Source organism: Sus scrofa, chromosome 8 (genome assembly GCF_000003025.6).
Source record: "Sus scrofa isolate TJ Tabasco breed Duroc chromosome 8, Sscrofa11.1, whole genome shotgun sequence".
In the NCBI taxonomy this organism is placed as follows: domain Eukaryota; kingdom Metazoa; phylum Chordata; class Mammalia; order Artiodactyla; family Suidae; genus Sus; species Sus scrofa.
In genome coordinates this window covers 104,579,822-104,606,487 of record NC_010450.4, presented here as the reverse complement: position 1 = coordinate 104,606,487, position 26,666 = coordinate 104,579,822, and the positions used below count along the sequence as shown (strand labels likewise).

Here is a 26,666-nt window from a genome sequence, read left to right as displayed (position 1 = left end):
GAGACACTGTAGAAAGTTCTTTTCCCACCCCCTTCTCCCCTTGTGCATCAGTATTTTTTTTCAGTATTGTAATTCATTTATTTTTTATATCACTTTTCAAAAGCATTTAGCCTAAAGGAGAATGAAATGTGACAATGAGATGGCTAAATGAGTTGTCTTCTAAACATGAGCTAGAAGTTCAGTCCAGTTCTTACTATGGGGAGAGAGCTGGAGAGCCTTGAAGTGAATCAGTAGGAAAATGTAAGAATCAAAATGGAGAGTTTTATATCAGAGCACTCACTGAATTTGAAGGAGAAATAATCTCAAAGAATTACTGAGAAATCCTATTCATATTGATTAAAATATATAGAACTGGGTAGCATGAGTAAAAACTTCCAGCTTCTACTAACCCCAAATTGTTCACTCATGATTCATTACGATTTGGTATCAAAGTATGTACCAGAAGCAAATATACTACACTCTTACTAAGTATTCAACAAAAGTCTCCCTTTACACTAAGACCGTACACTTTCAGTTGACCATCTCATGGTCATATCATGATGATCATCATTATGGTCATCAACATTAATATTAGAAGTGTTAGAGCTGATGGTATAAGCTGTCTTGTGTTACTATTGTGCCACTATTTTGTTACGAAACCCATACATAAGCTTTAAACAGAAATATCAGCTGTGTTGCCACCATCTAACAAGTGCTATTATAAAAGACAAAAACAAAAATATCTTGCCATTATCTGTACCTGGGTTAATTGCGGAGGTAAGAAAAGACAGCTGATAATGTTTCTATGCTCACCAGCCTTATGCTATCTACTCCTGAATCTGCACATATTCTCCAGTGGTGATCATGTTGCTTGAATACTGAAGGAAGCAGAGAAAGAAAAAGAGAATAGGAAGTAATAAGTCAACACAGAAAGAGAAGGAGAATGAGAACAGAAGGAGAGATACTCTATTTTTTTTTTTTTTTGGTCTTTTTATCTTTTCTAGGGCTGCACCCACAGCATATGGAGGTTCTGCCGGCCTATGCCAGAGCCACAGCAACATGAGATCTGAGCTGTGTCTGCGACCAACACCACAGCTCATGGTAACACCGGATCCTTAACCCACTGAGAGAGGCCAGGGATCGAACCCACAACCTCACAGTTCCTAGTCAGATTCATTAACCACTGAGCCATGACGAGAACTCCAGGAGGAGAGGTACTCTAGAGCAACTGGCCTCTGTCCAGAAATGGTGAGGAAAAGGAACTGGAATTAAAATAATGTAAGAACTAGGAGTATGCTGTCCCCTGATCTTAGGCACAGATACTGCTGACAGATTAGAAAAAGAGCTTCAGAAATGGGGAGAATCACAGCTGTATCAGTTACCCTACAGTTTTCTTACCTGGGCTCTGTAAGGGCTTTTTTTGGTATGTTTTTCGCGTCTGTTTTTTTTTTTTTTCCCCCCCATGACTGGTAAACAGCTTTTCCCAGCACACAGAAGATTGAGTAGATTGTTTTTGCAATTTCAGGAAAAGAGTTTAGCTTGTGGTCTGAAAACAGGAAGCCAGCTTCTAAATGGAGTGCTGTTGCTGATATGGTACCAGGAGCCCTGGGTTCCAGACCAGACATTAGATTCCTCACCTAAAAATGAAGAGGTTGGAGTAGTTGAGACACCTAATTCTAAAACTTCATGATTCTAATATATTAAGTAATGAGCTGAAGTCAAACATCAGTATATTTGAATTTCTCTACCAATAATAAAGGCAATGTTAATATAGACATAAATTGCAGGGGCACTGTGAAAAGCACAGAGTATAACAGCTCAACTTTCAGATGAAAGGTTATATGAGAACCCCTTTTACTTTTCCTGTATAAGCATATCTTAAATTGCAATTAATCAAGTCATCAATATAAAAATGAGGATGCCACGAAGGTCTTAAACATTACAAATCAAATGTAAAAAGTTTGGGGGAGAAAAAGAACTTAACCTTGGGCTTAATGTACAAGTTTGTTAGTTTTCTTTGATTTAAAATTTCCTATTAGCATTTTCATAACCCCAAGAAAAAGCATGTTCTATTTTGAAAATTGGTGTGCCATAATATGCTGTAAAATTATGGATTTTCTAAACATGCCATAGATTTCTAAACCTCTAATAAGGCCCTCTAGCAAAGTAGCAGCAGAGAACTAGGCTAAATTCTAGTTTATACCAAAGTTGAAATTATAATGTTTAATTCATGCCATATTCCATTATCCTAGATTTTTTTTTTGTCTTTTTCACTCTAATATGCCCTAGCTGTACATCCTATAAAGAGTACTAGATGAATTACTAGTTTGTGTAATTCAATTTGTGTAATTCAATACATTGGTAATCTCATTTTTAAATGTTTATAGATTTGCACAGTTAAATGATAATAACAGTACATTTTGAAAACCTTTATAGTTTAGAACTCAAATCAAGGCACAGAGATAAGAAATAGGAAAATAAAGAATTTTAGATGGGTTCCAAAGCCAACTTTTTAATGTAGAAACAATTATTAAAAATGATTAATAAACTTTATCAAATGTAGACCTTTCATGCATTATTCAAAATCATAGTCTGGGCTACTAAGTTTTATAGAACATTATATATACATGTTGCAGTATGCAGTAGTGCAAATTTATGGACTATTATTCAACCCACATAGGCTAATTGTCTGTAAACACAGTAGAAGAGTCCTGTGGAAGTTCAGAAAAGATCTCTTAGGCTTCAATCAGGCTTTGAAATAAATTGATAGGACCACCCTAAAGCAGATTAGTTCCAGCTAACTGCCCCGCTGTGGTTTTGCCCATTCTACCAGAATTGCAGCTGCCAGTGAATCATGGGAAAACAGTCTTAGAAGACATTTTGTTTTACAATTATTTGTAAGTGGGTATCTTTACAAACTATGAATTGGATTCACTGATCTAATTAAACATGTAAATCCGGCAGGATCAAAATTTTGAATTAAAAATATAGAACTACATGTGCACACATGAATCTTTGTTGACTAAGTTTCAGAATGTTAACCTATGAAATAAATGTGAAAAAAAGAACATTTCCTTTCAGAGGAATTTAGGTCCAATGTTAACTCATAAGACTACATAAGGTAAGTATCAAGTTAGGTTTGAGAAAGGAATTGATCACATTTTCAAAGATCACTAATACTCTCCTAATAAAATGCAATTTTCCATTTGGTTCCTAGTAAGTAATATGGATAAAATACAAGGAAAGTATACTCAAAAATCAAAATTTTGAACTTTTTAATATAAGATTTTAAATCTTAATTTAACTACAAAAACAATGCACATTTGAGGTCATCACTGAGAAAAAGAATATATTGGTAACAGTTATTTAATATTTCCAGTAGTCTGAAAGATGTGGAGGTTTTGGGGGAAATTTATTTGATTATGGTCAAGACTCTAAAGTTATATTTTAATATTTTTTATAGTTAGACATTTAACTATTCCAAAATAATAACTGATTTCCTTAAAAAAGTAGCAAACCGTAATAGATTAAGTCCTATAAAATCTTTAAATAAATGGAAAGTTCTGGATTACTACAAATGACATCAACAGGAAAGTATGCCTAACAATTATTTTCAATAGATGATCTAATGCCACAAAGACAACCTTCTAATCCATCGGGGCAAGGATATGAACCCTGAATAAGTTATATCATTTATCAGGCATCCAGATTAAGACCTGTTAAGACCCTGCACAGAGGTTTGCAATAAAGGGCAGGGAACAGCTGAACTTGGATTCTATGTGCTCAGTTGACAATATTCTTCACTGTGAAAGTTTAAGTAATGAGAGTGTTCACATGTTAGATTTCCCAACTAACAGATGGACTGGAACTCCAGCTCCAGTTACGTCATAAACTTAACTACCAGAAAACCCTGGAGGATTTAGTTTATGTCTTCTATTGTTTGCTTGTTTATGCAAAATATATTGGCTTAAGATGTCCTATGTTTATGAGTATGCTAGTGAAAATCTAACTAGTTCTTTGCAGGTGGGGGAGAAGAATGCCTTGGTTTGTAGTTTGCCATTTTCTGTGGTATAAACACTCCTGACATGACCATTTTGGGTTACATCAAGGAAGTTCTCATTGAATGCAGAGTTGGGAAGAGATGTATAGTAATACAACACTACATAGTATTTTCACCATACAGATACAAAAGACTTAAAAAAAAAATTAAGAGCATAGATAATAGCAAAAAGGAGGAAAAATTTAGAAAGTGATATTTTTAGTATTTATTGCTTTGTTTTTAACATAATTTATCTAATTATTAAGTCTATAGAATTTAATTTTAATAGTGGCTATGTTCACTGAGTTTAACTACTGGCTCACAGGAGTTCTGAAAATTTATCAATTGACCCTTGCGAGCCAGTACCAGCCTGCTGCAGACACCACTAGATTTCTCAGGCAGTGCCTCTGGTCCCTGGGACCCCCAATATGTTTAGATGGTCAATCAAAGCCACTTAACTCACTATCTGTTAGAGAGTAAGAGGGAGAAATTTTAGGTTTAAAGAGGTGGAAGGAAGTATAAAGATTAAGAAAAGAGGTTGAGAGTTGGTTAATTATTTTGTGTGCTTTCTTCTCTTTTCTTTTTTCCTCTTATTCTCTTTCATGGTATAAATTTACTAGGATAATGGATTGTTCATCAGATGATTATTGAAGGTAGGTAAGTTCCTCGTGGCTCTTGTTGCATATCTATTCCCTGTAGCAGCTTGAGTGATAATCAGAGTGTTTTGCTAAAAAGGAATGAAAGTTTCTTATGAGCCAAAATGAGATTGTGGACAGAGGTATATCCATATTTTACATTTCTATTCTCTTTTCTCTTTCCTCTTCAAGGCCCCCCACTGCTGGGCTTCTAGGCTACCTCTCTTTACTCTTCTCTGGGATTCCAATCTTAATAGACTTTGGGACCTTTATCAGTAAAATTTAAGAACTGGAGAGAATAACCATATCAGTTAGCAAGCTTTTAGTTGAAAACAGCAGAAAATCAGAAACCAACTAGCATGAAGAATAAAGGGAATTTATTGTCTCACATAATTGAAAAGTTCAGAGGTCATCTGGTAAGGCTTTATATGGGAGCTCAAGAAAATGCCATTAAGGACTAAGTTTCTGTCTCTGCCTTTTCCCTGATTTCCTTGGGTTAAACGTCATCCCAAATCTGGTTCTATCATTCTACCAGGTGCATACCCACAGTTTCCAGGGCAATATACATCTGTGCTTACATTCAGCAGGAAAAGAAAGCATATTTGGCAAAATATATACAAAAAAAGTCCTGATATTCACTCTCATTGGCCTAGGTCAGGGCACATTCCTGTTCCTGTATCAATCACAAAGGTAATTCTTGTCAAACACTAGAGGACTACCGTAAATCTAAGGGGCCAGAGGGATGGAATCCACTTAGGCCATGTGGTTATTTCAGTATCATTGGTGGAATCAGCTAATATCAGGGACCATTAGTAAGAAGAAAATGAAATAAAAACACTTTCTCAAATTTCCATCTTGAGGCCCCCAATTAAACTTATGCCATAGCTTAAAATTTAGAACTTATAAAAATTAATGTGCTAAAATGCTATTCCTTTGCTAACTCCCCTATTTTCATTTAACTGTTTATAATGACTCAATTTGGTAACAGAAAAGAGCGGAAAGAGAAAAGTTACATTTCTGTTTTGGTTTCCTTATGGAACAACTTTGTAGCCTTAACTGTAAGATTCCATTACTACAAAGACTATTATCTTAGCACTTTCTAGTGGCTGCCTGCTTTGGGGCTTTTTTTTTTTTTTTTTTTTTTTTGTCTTTTTGCCATTTCTTGCGCTGCTCCCGAGGCATATGGAGGTTCCCAGGCTAGGGGTCTAATCAGAGCTGTAGCCACCGGCCTACACCAGAGCCACAGCAACGCTGGATCTGAGCCACATCTGCAACCTACACCACAGCTCACGGCAATGCCGGATCCTTAACCCACTGAGCAAGGGCAGGGACCAAACCCGCAACCTCATGGTTCCTAGTCGGATTTGTTAACCACTGCGCCACGACGGGAACTTCTTTTGGGGCATTTTTTAATTTCCTGAAAATGTTCCATTGGAAAGGTTTTTTGAGGAAAAGCCTAAATTTGTTTAAAAACATTATTTCTAATATATAATTACATTACATAGAATGTGTATTAAGATTAGTAACACAAAAATCCATAGATTTTAATTTTCTTAGTTATTATTTTTCTTTCTCTCATCTACTCATTGCTAACAATTATTTTAAGAAGCATTTAAAGGAGATTTCCCCTCTACCCCTCAGTATTGCATCAAATTACTATAAGCAATATTGTGTCTTTTCTATCATTTGTGATCTAATGGGAACTTTCTATTTTGTTCCAGAATCAAAAAGTTGAAATATTCTATTTCTGTCACACTTTCTAGAACAATGAAGGATATATTCATAGACACACTGAAAAATAACCTGGTTCCTCCCTCTATGTTCCAAGTACACAGTAACAGAGACTCCAAATATTTGCAAGTAAACAGAAGTGACTATTCCCTATAGAACTCAGCAGAGCTGGCAAACAAATCCAGGAAACTGTAAAATATTCTCATCTACTCTTCTATATACCTTCATTCCTCTTACATAAGCTATTTCTGCCATCCCCGGGGACTATAAAGCACATTTATTTATTTTTTTCATCTTAGAGAGGAGATAATGCCACACTGCGTTGCATTAGGAAGGGTTATGAAATTTTTTACATTGAATATTTTTTAATAACAGATGTTATTTTTTAGAGCAGTTTTAGGTTTACAGAAAAATTGAACAGAAAGTATAATGTTCCCATATACTCCTTCACTTCCCAACACAGTTTCTCCAATTATTAACATCTTACATTAGGGTGTTATATTTGTTATGACTGATGAACCAACACAGATGCAATATTATTAACCGAAGTTCCTAGTTAACATTAGGGTTCACATTGTGTTGTATTATTCTATGAGTTTTCATGACTGCACACTGTCATATATCTGCCATTATTGTATCATACAGAATAGTCTTACTGAAATTACCCTGTGTTCAACTTCATCCTCATTCCCTCTCCACAAGTCTTTGGCAACCACTTACTCTTTTACTGTCTTCCAAAGTTTTGTCTTTTCCAGAATGTCATATAGTTGAAGTCATAAAGCATATGGAGGTTCCCAGGCTAGGGGTCCAATTGGAGCTGCAGCCGCAGGCCTACACCAGAGCCACAGCAATGTGGGATCCGAGCCGTGTTTGCAACCTACACCACAGCTCAGGGCAATGCCGGAGCCTTAACCCACTGAGCAAGGCCAGGGATGGAACCCTCAACCTCATGGTTCCTAGTCGGATTCGTTAACCACTGAGCCACAACGGGAACTCCATGGCTTGATAGGTCTTAATTCAACTTTTAATTTTGAGATAAATGTAGCTTACACACAGCTGTAAGAATACAAAGCAATCCCATATACCTTTCCCCAGTTTTCTTCAATAGTAACATCTTACAAAAATATCGCATATCATAACTAGAATGTGGGGGTCAAGAAACTCCTGCCAATCACTACTCTTCCTCCCATTTCTATATATATATTCATTTTAAGATGCTAGAAAATGGAATCATACAGTATGTAAAGCCTTTAGGGATTGGCCTTTTTCACTCAGTGTAATTCTCTGGAGATAGATCCAAGTGTTGTATGTTTCAATGGTTTTTCATTTTTATTTCTGAGTACCATTCTACAGATGGACCAAAATGTTTCTAACCATTTACCTATTCATTGCCATACACTTGAGGGTTTTTTTTTTATCATTATAATTAAAAATAAAACCACTATGAACATTGCCATGTAAGTTTATGTGTGAACATAAGCTTTCATTTCACTGGGATAAATGTCTGGCATTGCTGGTAGTCCTATGTTCAGTTTTTAATAGACACTACTAAATTATTTTCCAAAGTGGCTGTACCAATAGCAATGTGTAAGTGATCTAGTTTCTCCATATACTCCCCAGCATTAGATGTTGTCACTATTTTTCATTTTAGCTATTCTGATATGTGTGCACTGATATCTCATGGCTTTTTGGGTTTTTTTGAGGGGGTGGTGGGTTGTCTTTTTAGGGCCGCACCTGCGGCATATGGAATTCCTAGGCTAGGGGTCCAATAGGAGCTGTAGCCTCTGGCCTATACCAGAGTCACAGCAAAACGGGATCCGAGCCGAGTCTGCGACCTACACCACAGTTCATGGCAATGCCAGATCCTTAACCCACCGAGCAAGATCAGGGATCAAACCCAAATTCTCGTGGATGTTAGTCGACTTCATTAACTGCTAAGCCATGACGGGAACTCCTGATATCTCATGGTTTTAATTTGCAGCTCCCTAATGACTAACAATGTTAAACAACTTTTCCTACACTTATTTGCTATTTGTATTTCTTCTTCAATGAAAGATCTCTTCATGTCTTTTGCCCATATTCTAATTAGACTGAGGTTCTTTGTTTTTGGTCTTTACTAGTGAGTTTTTTACTGGTGAGTTTTAAGAGTTCTTTATATATGTCAAATGTGTGGTTTGCAAATGTTGTTTCCTACTCTGTAGTTTGTCTTTTCATCCTCTTAACACAGTCTCAGAGCAAAAGTATTTGATTTTGATAAAGTCCAATTTATCATGTATTCCTTTTATGGATTGTGCTTTTGGTATCAAGTTTAACAACTTTTCACCCAGCCCTAGATCCCAAAGGTATGATCATGTGAGTTTTCTTCTTAAGCCCTTTAATATGGTGGAAGACACTGATTTTTGAATATTAAGCTAAACTTGTATCCCTGGATACAATGAAATAAATCTTACTTCTTCATGATACAGAATTCTTTTTATATATTGTTGATTCTATTTGTTTATGTTTTATTGAAGTGTTTGCTTCTGTTAGCATGAGGAATATCGGTAGCTTTCTTTTTGTGTGTGTCCTTTTTGTTTGGTTTTGGTAACAAAGTAACATTAGCTTAATAAATGAATTGGGAAGTGTTCTTGCATCTTCTATTTTTAGGATGGTCTAGCATTCTTCTTGAAATGTCTCCAGTAAAACCATCTAGGTCTGAAGATATCTTTTTTTGGGGGGGCTATTTAAGATTATAAATTCAATTGCCTTATAGTTATCTACTTCCTGTGGGGTAAGATGTGATACTTTGTGCTTTTCAAGGAATTGGTCATATTTTTGTTTTCAAATTTATGTAAATTTATATGTAGAGTTGTTTATAGTATTCTCTTATTATCCATTTGCTATCTGCAGTGTTTGTAGAGGTATACTTTGTTTTGTTCCAGATACTGGTAATTTTTTTTTTTCCTTTTTAGGGGCTCACCGGTGGCATATGGAAGTTCCCAGGCTAGGGGTCAAACTGGAGCTGCGACTTCTAGCCTACACCACAGTCACAGCCACACCAGATCCTTAACCTGCTGAGCAAGACCAGGGATCGAACCCACAACCTCAAGGATACTAGTCAATACTTAACCTGCTGAGCCACAAAGGGAACTCCTGACATTGGTAATTTGTATCCTCTATATTTTTTTCTGTGTCAGTCTAGCTAGAAGCTTCTTAATTTTATCGATCTTTTCAAAAGCTAACTGTACTCAACTGATTTTTCCCTATTTTTTTGTTTTTAATTTCTGCTCATTATTATTTTCTGTCTTTTTTCTGGTTGCTTTGGTTTATTTTGCTCTTCTTTTTCTAGGTTTTTGAGATGAAAGCTTAGATTACAGATTTGAGAATTTTCCTCTTTTTTTAATGTACACATTTAGTGCTATAAATGTCCCTCACAGAGCTCCCCTTGTGGTGCAGCGGAAACTAATCTAGCTAGTAACCATGAGGTTGTGGCTTCAATCCCTGGCCTTTCTCAGTGGGTTAAGGATCCGACATTGCCTTGACCTGTGGTGTAGGTCACAGATGTGGCTGGGATCCTAAGTTGCTATGGTGTAGGCTGGCAGCTGTAGTTCTGATTCAACCCCTAGCCTGGGAAACTCCATATACTGTGGTTGAGGCCCTAAAAAGCAATAATAATAATAATTATTATTATAATAAATGTCCCTTGCAGCACTGCATTATCTGTGCCCCATAAATTTGATATGCTCTATTCTCATTTTCACAAAGTTCAATGAATTTTTTATCTACCTAGAGACTTCTTCTTTCACCCATGGATTCTTTAGAAGTGTGTTTTTTTTAGTTTCCAAATGTTTGGAGATTTTCCAGTAATCTTTGTCACAGATTTCTAGTGTGATATCATTTGTGATCAGAGATCATACTCTGCATAATTTTGATTCTTCTAAATTCACTGAGGCTTATTTTATGGCCCAGGGTATGGTCTATCTTGGTATATATTCCATGCATACTTGGAAAGAATGTGCATTCTGTTTTGTTCAGTACAGTATTTTGTAAACATTTATTATATTCTGATTGATGGTGTTGACTTTTTTATATTCTTGTGATTTTCTGTGTGTTGTTCTATCACTGTTGAAAGAGGGAGGTTGACATCTCCAGCTAAAATTGTGGATTTATCTGTTTCTCCTTTTAGTTCTATTAATTTTTGCTCTATTTTCATCTCTGATTCTGGGTGCATACATATTTAGGATTTCTAGGTTTTCTTGGTGGATTTACACTATAATCATTATATAATGTCTCTGGCAATTTTCTTTGGCCTGAAGTCCACTTTATCTAATATTAATATAACTACTTCTGCTTTTCATTGATGTATGTTTGCTTGGTATCTTTTTCTATCCTGTTACTTTCAACTTGCCTATATTGTTCAACACACTTATTAGAAGTGAATATTTTCTAGACAGCACATATTTGGGTCATGTTTTTAAATCCAATCTGCCAGTCTGAATCCTTTAATTAATATATTTACAACATTTACATTTAATATGATTATTGATATAGTAGAGTTTTTCTATCATCTTATTTTTTTTCTGTTTGTCTGTTTTTCATTTGCTTTCTTTTTCCTAGCTTCCTATGAGATTACCTACACATTTTTTAATTTTTCGTTTTTAATTATCTATAGTTTTTCAAGTATATATGTATACTTTTTAGTAGTTTTTATATTACAATATATACACCTAACTTATCTGCATCTACTGATGTTGTCAATTTTATCAGTTCAGGTGAAGGATAGAAAACTTTCCCACCTTCATGTCCCTTATCCTCCTATTTATAATTGTTTTAACTATTTTCTACATATGTTTATATCAGAGGGTTTTATAATTTTTGCTTCTATCATCAAACATAATTTAGAAAACTCAAGAGGAGAAGGGAAACTTACTGTATTATAACACCTTTCCTAACTATAATCTCTTCTTTGTTCCTGATGTTCCAAGGTAATTTATTTTATTGTTTCCCCTCTGTTTAAAGTACTTCATTTAGTTATTTGCTATGGTCTGAATGTTTGTATCCCCCCAGAATTCATATACTGAAATCTTAATGGCCCTGATGGTATTAGAAGAAGAGGCCTTTGGGAGGTGATTAGGTGATGAGGGTGGCATCTTCATGAATGATATTAATGCACTTATAAAAGAAGCCCAAGAGAGCTACCTGTCCCTTCCACCATGTGAGAAATACAGTGAGAAGTCAGCAACTCAGAAGAATGACTTCAACTGAACCAACTATACGGGCACTCAGATATCAGACTTCCAATCTCCAGGCCTATGAGAAATAAACTTTTGTGTTTTTTTTTTTTATAAGAAATGAATTGTAGTTCCCTGGTGGCTCAGCAGGTTAAGGATCCAGCACTGTCACTGTTGTGGTTCAGGTTGCTGCTGTGGCATGGGTTTAATCCCTGGCCTGGGAACTTCTGAATGCCACCAGGAGGCCAAAAAAATGTAAAAAAATAAAATAATAAAAAATAAAGACATAAGCAACTGGTCTTTAGTATTCTATTATAACAGCATGCACCATTCTTTTAGAGTAGGTCTCTAGCCAACAAATCTAGTTTTCCTTCATTTGAAGATGGCTCAATTTCCCCTTTATTTCTTAAGAATATTTCACTGGGTATCAGATTCTGGGTTGACATTTCTTTTCTTTCAGCATTTTTTGTGCCACTTCCTTCTGGTCTTCATGGTTTCTGATGAAAAATCTACTGTCATTCTCATTTTTTTCTCCCTATAGGTAAGTTGTCATTTTTCTCTGGCTGCTTTCAAGATTTTTCTTTGTCTTTAGTTTTTAGAAGTTTATGTCTTAGTGAGGAGTTCTATAGATTTCTCTTTTATAGAATACTCTTAATTCTTGAATTTATTGATTTATGTCTCTTGACAAATTTGGGAAGTGTTCAGCCAGTTTGAGTATTTTGCCAGCCCCACACAGCTCTAGTCTCACTGACCCCTAAGGCTTCCTTTCTTTCTTTTTTTTTAAAAGTTTTATTGAAGTATAGTTGACTTACAATATTGCAATAATTTCTTCTGTACAACAGAGTGATTCAGTTATACATACATACACACACCCATTCTTTTTTAGATTCTTTCCCCATACAGATTATCACAGAATATTGGGTAGAGTTCCCTGTGCCATACAGAATTCCCCATTCCTTAATTTTTTTTCAGTCTATTTCTCCCCCCCTCTGTTGTTCTTATTGGGTAATTTCCATCATTCTATCTCCCAGTTCATTGATTCTTTACTTTATCCCCTCCATTCTGCTACTGAACACATCCATTGAACTTTTTATTTTGGGTATTTTATTTTTCAGTTCTAAAGATTCCATTTGTGTTCTTTACAACTTTTATTCTTCTGCCATGACTTTTTATTTCTTTGCTACAGTTTTCTCTCTCTTTTTTATTCATTTGTTTCCAGAAACCTGTAATTGCTCTTCAAAGTATTTTTGTCATGGCTGCTTTAAAATCTTTGTTATATGATTTTAATAACTCAGTCTTCTCATGTTGTTATCTGTCTTTTTTCATTCAGTTTGAGATCTTCTTGATTCATGGTATAACAAATGATTTTTTTTTATTTGTGCCTGCGTATTTTCATATTATGTTCTAAGAATCTTGCTCTTATTTAAGCTCTCTGTTTTATCTATCCTAGTCTGACACTGCTTCAGCAGAGGAAGGAGAGTGCCACCTCATCACTGCCAGCTGGAAGTAAAAGTCAAGGTTTCCCAGTTGGCCCCCATTGAAATTTGAGGAGGGTCACTTAGTTACTGCTAGGAGGGTCACTTAGTTACTGCTAGTTCACCTGGGCTCCAACACTGTAGGGATAGAGGGTTGTTACTAACTGACAGGGATGAAAGTCCCAGCTTCCTCCTTATTCTCTCTGATACCACCCTTGTGGGAGCACTGGGGCACCTCTTAACAGCCTCACAAGAGTAAAATTCAGGGCTCCCCACTTGAACTTTGTTGAGATGGATGAGGCCAAAGTTTTTTTCTGTGGTATTTGGCTGAAGTGGAGTAGCTATTGTCTAAAAGCTTTCTGTCTTTCTACGCTGCTCCTTTCCTGGTCTTGGCTAGTGAGAACAATCTTTTATTGGCGGTTTTTGGATGCATCTGTTGATGTTTAATGTCATCTTCAACTCCAAGTCTAGGGTATGTGGGGCTAAAAGAAAACTCAGAGAATTCACCAACATGTTGTTCTTTGGGTCCTGAGATCCCTAGCTGATGTGTCTTCTTCTCTCCAACTTTCAGAGTCTTCTTATATTTGTTTTATACATAATGTCCAGGATTTTTAGTTTTACTTAGTAGAGGTATAGGGAAAAGTAGATCTATTTATCTGCCCAGAAGTGGAAGTCCTCCTCTCCATGTACATCAAAATATACAAACATTTTTTTCAAAGCAAATGGGGAGAAAAATTTTAAGTAAATTTTATTGTTTTATCCCTAAACACCTCACAGTTTAATTATTTGGGTTAATTTGTCACATCAGAAAATGCTGTCCCCATCAACCAGAAAAATTATGTATTTTACAAATCACCCAGTTTTTCTTCCTTTGCCATCTAACAGCAGTCCACATTAGCAAAAGAACTGTGGGTTACACAGAAAAACATTCCTGATTAACAGAGCAAATGGAGGAGTTTTATTTCTTTTGGATTTTAGAAGAGTCCTTCAGTATTAGAAACAGAAAATAACAGTTGCTTTCAGAACATCTTCTATATTTAAGGAATGGGATACAAAGGACTAAAATATAAAGAAAATGTAAACCATAAAATAAATAAAATGGAATCAAGTAATTGTGATTCAGTGCTATGGGAATACAGAAAATGTATGAATAATTATTAATAGAGATTTTTAACAAAGGGATTTACAGAAATGGTACATAAACTGGATTGAGAAGGATTTGTTCATTCAATACTTAGCACCTACCTACTTTATGTTAGTTTCCTTGATACTAGAGATAGATCAAACTGATACATAAAAGTGTGGCAAGTCAGACAAAAGTCAGACTGATACATAAAACTATGAGCCATGTTGTTTGAAAAATCACTAAATAAGGAAAGACTAAATTAATAGTGTCATCAGCCACCTTTCATTCGCTCTTTGTATGTGCCAGGTGCCATGCTAAGTATTTGATAAGAAACATTTTATTTAATCTTCATATCAACCCTATCCAGTGGTATTATTACTCTTAGCCTCACATTAAAGATAAGGAAACTGAAGTTTACAAAAAAATAACATACCAATGATCATACATTTAGAAAGTACCAGAGCCAGGATTCAACCCAAAGCAGTCTGAGTAAAGAGCCTGTATTTTAGTCGCTATTCTACAGGTAATAAATTATGAATTTAGCACAGCATTTAAAAATGCTCATCTTGGGGTTTTCATGCACATAAATATTTTTTACAGATGTAGATGGCATGGACCTGGGCAAAAAAGTCAGCATTCCCAGGGACATCATGTTGGAAGAATTATCCCACCTCAGTAACCGTGGTGCCAGACTATTTAAGATGCGACAAAGAAGATCTGACAAATACACATTTGAAAATTTCCAGTATGAATCTAAAGCTCAAATAAACGTAGGTATAACTTGACTATGTGGTATATAAATAAATGGGTAACATTTCTAGATCTATATATATTTTTAGATTGCCATTCAAGTATTCTACAAATTTTCTTTCCATTGATTCTGTTAGACTTTCTTCCCCATATCGGAGTATTAGGTGGATAACCAAAAGAAATATTATGTATGATGTGAGTATCTTTTTAGTTCAATAGAGAGATTGTAAATTCACAGATTTTCCATGAAGAACTGGTCTATTCCACTAACAGGAGGGAGAGGGAGTGGAGATTGGTGGTACTAAAAGTTTCCACAGTCTTATCACCACTGGTTAAATGTTTGGAATGGAAACACTTCCAAAGCACACAGTGCTCCATAAAGTAAGTATAATCATTTTGTTGGCTGAATACATCCTGGCACTGAAACATGCCTGGGAACTACAGACACAGTTGATCTCCTCTCAAAGCATTTTACTTCACATTATGTAGAGAAGTCTGGTACTTATTAACAACAAAACCAAAGAGTGGACAGAACTCTTTGGACAAAGGTTTTCCTCAAACAAAAGTTAAAAAACAAATTAATTAAATTATATTTTACATATTGCATTAATAGCACATTCTTTTAACCGTCAGAAAGATTTTAAAGGAAGAACTTTTTAATAGAAAAACAAACTAGCTTTGGGGAAATGGTTTTGTTCGTACACTCAACAATGACAACAGAGGTACTGGTGCCTCCTGACAATGACTAGCTAGAAAGAGTTGACTTTTCTGTCTTAAAGAAGATCAATATTACAATTTTTAAATTTAATGTAGGTACAATGCTCTGCAAGCTTAGGTGAAATTCATATCTTGGACACATTTCAGTAACTTAGAAAGAAGTATTTTTGGTGCATGATACAATTAAACTTTCTATATTTATCTCTTGTTTATAATTAAAATTAGCAAGAACTATTTTCTAAAAGGTGGTGTAGGTTCAGTAGTGAAGAAACTTACTAATCTAGTCAATTAAGTTGAAAATTTAAGATAATACATTCAAAACACTGAAAACTGATGCATCTGAGTATAGCATTACTCATTTTTAGAAACTGTTTCTTATTGCCTATAGAATATGCAAACTCATGCCCAGTAATGAGGACCCTTTACTCACCTCCTTAATGTTACCTCTCATACTTTCTTATATTTTTCTACAAGTCAGCTTACCACTAGTAATATTGCCTTACTCATTTTCATAGCAGCTTTACCAGGGTATTGCCTACAGTAAGGTGAATGTAAAGGAACCTGGAGAGGGGCTGTGGCTTGGTGAAGCCTGAAAATGGGATAAACTTTATTTTCCTCATAATTTTGTCAGGTGAGGTGTTAATTTATGGCCTTTAATTATGGTAAGTATTTGGATTTTAGGACAAAATAGTCTTTTTTTTTTTTTGCCTTTTCTAGGGCGGCTCCTGCGGCATACGGAGGTTCCCAGGCTAGGGGTCTAATCAGAGCTGTAGCCGCCTGCCTACACCAGAGCCACAGCAACGCGGGATCCGAGCCACATCTGCGACCTACACCACAGCTCAGCGCAACGCCGGATCCTTAACCCACTGAGCAAGGGCAGGGACTGAACCCGCCACCTCATGGTTCTTAGTCGGGTTCGGTCCCTGCCCTTGCTCAGTGGGTTAAGGATCTGGCGTTGCCGTGAGCTGTGCTGTAGGTCGCAGACGCGGCTCGGATCCCATGTTGTTGTGGCTCTGGCGTAGGCTGGTGGCTACAGCTCCGATTGGACCCCTAGCCTGGGAACCTCCATATGCCGCGTGAGCGGCCTAAGAAATAGCAAAAAGACAAAAAAAAAAAAAAAAAAAAAAAGTGATTTGACTTTATGTACTTCTTAAATACATGGACTTCACTTTAAAATATAAAAATTTCTCATATATAATTAAAACAATACTTTATTATAGAGATAAGTCCTAGCCACATCACTGAGGTTATTAACATTACAATGTCTATTTTTCTTGGTTAAAATGCAAATTGATTGCTTTTAAAGTGCTATATTGCCATAAAGTAAATCCTAAATTATATCAGTAAAACAAATTCACCTAAAACTTTAAAAGACAAACTCTTTTTAAGCATTTTATTTTTTATAAATCTCAAATTCTTTCTTCTATATGTTAATGCAGCTGAAAGTATATTTTGTTATATATGACTGCTGTTCAAATTTCAGATTAAATTTTAAAACAAGGCATATTAAGGCATATAATTAAATTCTAACTATTAATAAAATAGTGATGTAACAATGACTAAATCACATGTTTGGTGATTATGCTGTATGAAATTAAATTAGTAAAGACTTAAAAATTAAATATATTTACCTTACAGGTATGTTGTGAATAATATATTAAATAACTGATACAAAGCCCTAGAAACAGTGCCTGGCACACGATGACTTGATTAATTATTATTAAGTGGATTGTCATCACAAAACAGATCTTGGATTGATACCAGCAAAATTTCTCATTTAATAGCTCAATCAATTACCATGTAAATTATTGAGACCTCATGTAACAGTGAAGGGGCACTGTATTTAAATTCTAGGTATATAAATGGAGTCTCACATTTATGATTATTTCCTATCAGTGTATCTAACTTTTAAAGTTTTCAGCTGAATTTACTTTCAATCAAATACAGCACAATATTGCCATGCAGAATGGGAAACTGGATGGGAACAACTTGGAAAGTGGTTCACAACAAGCCCCATTTACTCCTCCCAACACCCCGGATCCACGAAGTCCCCCAAATCCAGAAAACATTGCACCAGGTAACTAATCCCCTTACAAACAGAATGACAAAATTGCTGTGCACTTAAATATATGACCCAAATCACTTGATCCTTAAGTAAATGGTATCTAAATGTTACACCTTTTCTCATTATATATCAATTTTGTAGATAAATTCAAGATAAATGTTAAGATTTAGATCTAGAGGAGTCATGTAAGACATTTACAGTAGTCTTATGTTCTTTTAGATGGTCCATTGCATTTGTTGGCAATTACCTAGCATATTAAAAATTAAGTCTTTGTAGTTATGTTAAAACCCTGTTTGTCTAGAACTGTATAATTTATGATGTATTGTGATACATAATTGTCTACTTTTTTTGGTTTGTTTTTCAGGGCCACACCTGCAACATAAGGAAGTTCCCAGGCTAGGGGTCTAATTGGAGCCACAGCTGTTGGACTACATCACAGCTCACAGCAATGCCAGATCCTTAATCCACTGAGCGAGGCCAGGGATCAAACTGGCATCCTCATGGATACTAGTCAGGTTCATAACCTTCTGAACCACAATGGAACTCCCTGTATTTGTCTTCTTTAATAACTTTATGACATTTATTATAATCCTCATTTTAAAAATTAAGAACCTCAAGTTGTGAATAACTATAAGTCACTATTAACTGATCAAGACTTAAATCCAGGTCTAGTACCAAATTTATAGATGCCATATGTGAAGTGACCTTGTGGAGACTGCTTTTGTTATTTTCTGCTCCCTTCGAGTACTTGAAATGTAATCCTTTAAGACTATATTTTCTAAAACAGTATATGTTATCTAGAAGAATTATTAGATTTTAAAATACTAAATCGGAGATATTACCTGACCTATTTAGATAATATCTTTTCAAAATAACATAAAGCAAATACCTTTAAGTTTTTCCCCAGGAGTAATGAGTAAAGTGGATTTATAAAAATTTCAACTACTTTCACATAGAAATTAGCAATATCTATGTCATATTTTTGAAAATTAAACTACATTTAGCAAGAGTACTTCTGGAAAGGAATTCATTCTTCATAAATTTACCCTTGAGTGAAAAATTAAACATGGTAAAATAAAATGTTAGGTGGAGTTTAGTCACTCCAGGCACTCTGTGTTTACTTATTCTTGCAATATTTTTCCAAAGGATATTCTGGACCACTGAAGGAAATTCCTCCTGAAAGATTCAACACCACAGCTGTCCCTAAGTACTACCAGTCACCCTGGGAACAGGCCATTAGCAATGATCCGGAACTTTTAGAGGCTTTATACCCTAAACTTTTCAAGCCTGAAGGAAAGGCAGAACTGCCTGATTACAGGAGCTTTAACAGGTAATTCAGTTATCTTGGGTGACACTTGGTAGGTAATACCAAGGTGTTTATATCATGGTATGGAGAAATGAATCCTCCGATAGAAATTTTTTAAAAAACTCTAGATAGCAATATATAATATTTCCTTAGAGGCAAAGACTCATTTTTGCAGTATTACTTATGTATCAAGAATCAGTGCCTTAATGAAGGCTCTAAGATTCAGAAACTATCATTGTTACAAGATTTTTCTCCCATATTTTAAAATGTTAATAATAATTTCTAGTTCAAAGGTTGATATTCGTTTACGTGTTGCTCCAAATGACAATGCTGTTCAAGAATCTCAGAAATAATTTACATGCAGGACTGTGAGAATTACCATCTAACTCCAGATTCAATTTATATTAGCATAGGCTTTAAAGGTAATTTAGGGATTTATGGCCCAAGACTGCAGCATATATACCAACCAAAACTTACGCCACCAAAAATATAGCCAAATAATATCTGCATTATAGTTTACACAATGGACATTTATCTTTCCCTGTTAGCTATTTCTTATAATTTTCACATATATATTTTAATGGTCTCATAATCCATTCTTTGATCACTTGATCTTCATTTTAGAGTAAAAATATCTTGAATATCTTGTCTCATACTCACCCAGTTTATATGATGCTTAATGATTATTCACTTAAGAATTAATAAATTAAGGAGTAAACTTTTGATTTACAAAAGATTGCTGGAGATCCCATCGTGGCACAGCAGGAACAAATCGGACCAGGAACCATGAGGCTGTGGGTTCAATCCCTGGCCTCACTCATTGGATTAAGGATCCAGCATTGCCATGAGCTGTGGTGTAGGCTGCAGATGCGGCTGGGATCTGGCATTGCTGTGGCTGTGGTGTAGAGCAGCAGCAGTAGCTCTGATTGGCCCCCTAGCCTGGGAACCTCCATATACCATAGGTGTGGCCCTAAAAAAAAAAAAAAAAAAAAAATTGCCACAAAGTGTGCACTTAAACAGCAATCTTATTTAGTACTTTTAAAATTACTGTACTGTTAACATTTTAGTTTTCATATATTGCTATAGTATTAGGACTACACCTATTATTAGTACTACATTAGTAAAAAAAAAAAGGCAATACATTAGTAACATATCTACTAATATTACATCTAGTACTATTAGTTTTAGTAGTAATACTAAAAGTATTAGTACTGCATCTATTGCATAAATGAGGTATACTATAGAATTTATGGAGGGGTTGAAGTGTGGTGGCAATGAAAGGATGTTGGAAGACCAGTATAACCAACAATATAATTTTTTTCAAGAAATGAGAGTATAGAAAATCACATAAAGTAAAACACTATGAAGAAATGGAAAATAATAGAACACTTGAAGATTTTACTTGAGATTAGTGATTTAGAAATGCCGTATGGCTTCTGTGTACCCTGTGGCTTCAGAACCCCATACCTGCTCAGTAGTTTGCTTCCAGTTCTACACACTAACGTAAAAGGGTTGATTATAAAAAGATGTCTATTGACTGTATAAAGACCGAAGTTGAGAGTTATAACAATGAACACAATACTATATAATTAGGAAATGTAGCTCCCTGTGTTAAATCAGGACTTTTGCAAATGTAACATAAAGTGTGTATATGTGTATGTGTGTGTGAGAAAGAGACAGAGAAAGAGAACTTAACCTGCTAAAGTACTTCTCCATTTCACCTGAGAAAATTTTAATATAACTATTTTTTTCTTTTTATAAAAATAAATGAGAACAACAAAGAGAGAAGAAACAGAGTTTCCAAATATTCCTAAAGTCTTTTGCAAAGAGTAAAATAATGTTATTTGGTAGCCCCATATTATTATACATAATTACTAGGTACTGTTAATAAAGCATATAAAGATGAGATGTGGTCTAACAACATTCAGCAGGGTAATGACTAGATGAGAATGGGCTCCAAAGTGTAATCACAATTTCAAAATAACCCATAGTTTAATTCAACTTTATATTCTTGTACTCATTTTTATATATTTAAATATTTGTGTTACATTTAAATAACACTATTTTAAACCCATGTACCATGTGAAGAAAAGTAAATTAAGAGCAACGAAGTTTCTAGCTCTGCTTCAAAAAGCTGTATGACTTGGGTATGTCACTTAACTTTTTCTCTGAAAATATATTCATGATTATATGATTAAGTATGTTTAAATATATTACAATATCTATTTAGTAGAATAATTTAATTTCTATATAGCCATTTTACATAATCCTTTACCTTATAGAATACACAATAATTATTATGACTGTAGTATGTGTCCAGCACTATTAATTTTTATAAACACAAACCAATTACTGATCAATCAAAATGAAAGCATATATTAACTGAATCTAAATGAAACAAGCTCGTTAGTCACTACTTAGATTACAAAGTGTAAGAATCATTTTAAGTCTGATCTATGAAGAAATTATGTTATGGGAATTATAGAGATACACAGTTATCTTTCAGTAGAATATCCCAAATCTTTAGCGGAATTTTTGCTTCGCTAAATGACTGAAACTTGAAACTACCATCAGAGATATTAAAAAATCAAATCTTACAAATAGTTTCTCATTTTGAATGCTTAACATCTCTGTTAATGGATTTTCTTTCTTTTTTGTGGCTGGGGGCAATAAAAATTTAAACAAACAGGACATAGCCTCAGTGGTGCCAAAGAAAAGAAAAGTCTGCTTTTCAAATAGCAACCTTTCACTGGATAAGTGGTAAGAGGCAGGAGATTGGTGATGGAACAGAAGGGAATGTTTTCATTTACAGATGAAAATGACCCTTAAATTGAGAAGGAAAAAAAAAAAAAAAGAAAAAGAAAAAACAGAACTAGACAGAAAGGGGGAAAACAAATACACTAAAAGCCAAACTCAAATACTCGATTTCATTGTTTATAGACATTTACAGAAACATTTCTTCATTTAATTCAGAAAAAAAAATAAGTAAAAGTGATTTCTGGAATTAACAAATACAAGATTAATTCACCAAATTCAGCCTAAATCTAGAGATGTTCTATTCCTGTCTCTTCTATTCAATGGATAAGTATATATCTTCAAGTACCCCAAATGGACATATGGACTGTGTAATTTCAGGAGGCCATACACTTAAATAGGCCAGGGATGGTTTAAAGTTCTACTTTAATGTTTGAAATTTTTAATAACTTTTTAACAAGGGATCCCAGGTTTTCATTTTACACTGTGTTTTACAAAATTATGTAGTTGGTCCTGATCCCAGGATCAAAGCTTTTTATCCCAAGCTTCTCTGCATTCAGGATATTTTTCTCCCAAAGTAACTATCTTAGTCTATAATGTGTTCCCCCCCGCCCATCGTGTTTCAGTCTTTACTTGTCTCTGGGTTCACTGAACTTAAGACCTACCGCAAGCTTTCCATCTTTGAATTCCTAGCATATAGCACAGTGTTTAGATATAAGCAATCGGTAATTTGTTATATGAATAAATGAATCAACAAATGAACAAACTATTGCTATACAATGGTAAATTTCTAAAATGAGAAAATAGTGCCTTGGATATTTTGGACACCTAAGAATAAGAAGTTTTAATTATGTACTGAATCAAATTTGAGTTATGAAGACTCTTAATTCATGAAATTAAGCGACAAAACATGGGACATTAAATTAGCTAGTTACATCACAAATGTGACAGCAACCCAGTCTGACATCATTAGACACAGCCAGGTATTGAGATTACTAAACTTACTGCTCTACTGAGGAAGTGATCACAGACACAATACTCCTTAAGAATTATCTCATGTGTGTATGGTATAAGGTAGTACAGAAGAGCAAGTCTTCAGTGAGTCTGGATCCCTGGGTTTAAGTGCTGATTCTACATCTTATGACTCTGGTACCTCATTTAATTCTCTGTGCTTCAGTTTCTTCTACTAAATGGGTATATAAAAACTCATAAAGTTGTGAGAATTTAATGAGATAATCAGGTAAAGCTTTGGTACTCAAAGTGTGGTCAGACCAACTGTGCTGGCATCACCTGGGAACTGGCAGAAATACAGAATCTCAGGACACACTCTAGATTGACTGAATTAGCATCTGTACTTTAACAAGATCCCAAAGTGATTCCTATAACAATAGAGTTGAAGAAGTACTTAAAACAGTATCAAGTGCATGGTTCTCTGTAAATAAATATGAGCTTTGATTAATGTTATGCCTTTTGAAGTTTAACGATCATAAAGCATCTCACTGATAATCTAAATTCTTTTTTTTTTTTTTTTTTTGTCTTTTTGCCATTTCTCCGGCCACTCTCGTGGCATATGGAGGTTCCCAGGCTAGGGGTCGAATCGGAGCTGTAGCAACCGGCCTACACCAGAGCCACAGCAACGCGGGATCCGAGCCACGTCTGCAACCTACACCACAGCTCACAGCAACGCCAGATCGTTAACCCACTGAGCAAGGGCAGGGACTGAACCCGCAACCTCATGGTTCCTAGTCGGATTTGTTAACCACTGCGCCACGACGGGAACTCCTTTTTTTTTTGCTTTTGTTTTTATGATAATCTAAATTCTTAAAGTTCTTTTCCAAACCAATCTCTCTTACTTGCAGAGTAATGGGTTTAGGCCCTGGACTTGAAAGTCTATACTGCTATGGCTGCTGAAATACACTTTAGACTGAGATTAAATCAGTGGTCTGCTGTTATCTATATCTTCCACAGCAATTTGGGAAAAATATTATAAGTTCAGTCATCTTGAGAACAGATGCAAAAGAAAATGAAACATACTGTTCTTCAGAAGGGAGCAAAACACTGGAAGACAAGAAAATTATGGGCCAATAAGACATGAGATTCTATACTATATAATAAAGTAACATCTGTTATAGTCATTGAGGTCACCTATCCACTCTTGTGGACATTCCTTCACTGAAGATTTTAATACCTGGCTCACTGTCTTCTCCCCCAGTACTATTCCTATCATCAATTTTTGGTGGCTTAACTATCCATGTAAATGATCCATTAAACTCTTGGCCCTTTCAAGTCCTTGACTATCTTGCTAAGTATCATTCTCTCAGATCCACTTCAGTTACTCTTGGCTTTTCTTCTACTTTTTTTACTTTCTTTTTAGGGCCACACCTGTAGCGTATGTAAGTTCCCAGGCTAGGGGTCAAATCAGAGCTGCAGTTGCAGGCCTGCACCACAGCCACAGCAACGCCAGATCCTTAACCTACTAAGCAAGGCCAGGGATTGAACCAGTATCCTCATGGATACTAGTTGGGTTTGTTAACCACTGAGCCACAATGGGAACTCCACTCTTGGCTTTTCTTAAAGTTTTTCATTACTAATACCTATATCATCTTCAAAATCTCAACTTCAAGCATCCCACTCTCTATCACATTTTACCTTTAAATTTCATTTATTCTTTACTTCAGCGGTGCTTCCATTCCACACATGAAAGCCGTCTCATTTTTCAAAGTCCATGTATCACTCTCTCCTTACCTTACCAGACTCCATGGTCCCTCACTATTATTACCCAAATTTTAAGATATTAAATAAAGATCACAGAGTGATTGAGCTTCAAAGAAAATCAGATCTCTTCCAGGCTTTAAATTAACTTCCACAATACTGGAGAATCTATATAGTCTTGCCAATTCTACTGTCCAAATGTTTATGAGGATCTTTTAGGTACGAAACATTATAAAAATACATATACTGAGTGAGTTAGAAAGATAAATCAGAGAGAATTCTAGTCATCTTGGAATATAGCCTGGTATGAAATAAGGCAGACACACCATTGGATATACTGAAAGATGGAAAATAGGGATACAGGGGAGGTAAACATAAGAGTCCATGGAAACTTAGCAGAGATATCCAGTTGTGGGAGATCAGGGAAAGCTTCAATATTAAATATAAATACTTAAGTCCAACTGACTTAGAACTCAACTTAAAGGGGATTTAGAAATGTAGTAACAAGGGTCAGAGTACTTCAGAGAAAAATGAGTATGAATAAAGTCAATGAAGTTGGAAAGCATAAGGAGACAAGCAATGTTATCAGTCTGACTGGGGCAAAGGTATATGAAAGTGAATAGGGCAAAACTGGCATAATTGATCTTTCCATTGGGATGTTAAAGTCATTTTTTTTCATGCACACACCAAACCTGTTCCTCTTTGTCTTCTGCCAGCCAGTTTCTAAAAGTCTAAACCTAGGAGTAATCCTTGATTCCTATATTTCCCTCACAATTTTTATCCAGTTTGTCAGCAAAACCTGTTGACTCTACCCTTAGGACACACCCTGAAACCATCCACTTCTTTGTGGAAAGCACCTGAAATCCAAGCTGCCATCATTTCTCACTTGAATTGCTGGAGAATCTTCCCTTCTTCCATTCTTTTCCACCTATAATTGTTTACACAGTATGAGCAGTCTGAGTCAGCTTTACAAAAATTTAATCAGATTATACCACTACCCTGTTGAACACCTTACAATAGCTCCCCTTCATGCTTAGAATGAGGTCCATATTCCTTATTGGACAAAGTTCACCAATCTGCCTCTCTGCCCTTTCTTCCCTCTACCATCTCCCTCACCTACCTGCCTTGCAACATTGGTCTTTTTTCTTTCCCTAAAAAGGCCAACATTATTTCTGCCTCAGATTCATTGCATTAGCTATCCTTTGCTACCTAAAATACTGAAGTGCTTCAGGTATATTGTCTATGGCTAACTTCTGAACTTCAGATGACAATTTAAGTATCACCTCTTCAGAGGAGCCTTTCCTACCCATCTAGTCATTCAGTTATGCCCTATTACATCATCCTATTTTAATTTTCTACAGTTTTTATCACTATTGGATGTCTGTCTATATGTTTATTTATTTTTAAAATTTATTGTTTATTGCAGTAAAGTTGACTTATACATGTTTATTTTTTTAAATTGTCTCTTTCCTTCACTAGAATATAAGAGCTTTGACTCTGACTACATTATTCACTGCTATAGCCCCAGCACTGCACCTGGTACCGAATAAATGAATGATTAATAGCTATATCAAACAAAGCTAGAATGTTATGTGAGACCTTAGATGCCAAAATAAGGAAGGTGAACTTTTAGATAAGTAGAAGGATTTTGAGATTTTTGAGGTAAAACTAGAAAGATGAAAAGATATACTTCTTGCCCTCAAAGATAATTCACAGAGGATCCCAAACCAAATCATATTCTGAAAGAGAGAAGCTGACAAAGTAGCATAGTATGAGCACTAAATGACTCACGTAAGTCAATCAATGCTAAAGGAATTTGGTTCAGAAATGGAGTGTGGGTTGGGATAGTTGAAGTTAGGACTTTAAAACCCATAGGACATACACAAGTGGAGAGGAAACACAGAGCAAACACCTTAAGCAAGTGTAACATTGCTAGCTATCAAAGGCGCAAAGGCAAGAAATGTTTGAGATAACTCAAGGCAATCACAGATTAGTTTAGTACAAAATTAAGAGTATGTACAAAAGGACTTTATACGAATTTGTTATGAAATATCTGTTTTATCATAAAGGTACAGTTCTTGAATAGATGATTCAAAAACTGAAACCTTACTAAGAATATAACATAAAAATGCCCATAAGATCATGCATTAAATTGTTTTCTATTTTC

General features: G+C 35.2%; 2 protein-coding genes across 4 annotated transcripts in view; one reads left to right on the top strand and one right to left on the bottom strand.

Annotated features, from left to right (window-relative positions):
* The window catches only part of SEC24D (SEC24 homolog D, COPII coat complex component), a 444,678-nt gene that overhangs the window by 398,913 nt on the left and 19,099 nt on the right, over positions 1 to 26,666 (bottom strand). The window lies entirely within an intron of this gene.
* MYOZ2 (myozenin 2) overlaps positions 1 to 26,666 on the top strand; it is a 30,426-nt gene that overhangs the window by 2,880 nt on the left and 880 nt on the right. Inside the window, exons 3-7 of one of the 3 annotated variants that reach the window (XM_021100518.1) lie at positions 12,055 to 12,135; positions 13,045 to 13,112; positions 14,796 to 14,965; positions 17,610 to 17,739; positions 18,874 to 19,057. In XM_021100518.1, coding sequence (XP_020956177.1) covers positions 12,095 to 12,135; positions 13,045 to 13,112; positions 14,796 to 14,965; positions 17,610 to 17,739; positions 18,874 to 19,057 — 593 coding nt within the window. In that variant the 5' untranslated portion in view covers positions 12,055 to 12,094. 3 annotated transcript variants of the gene reach the window in all.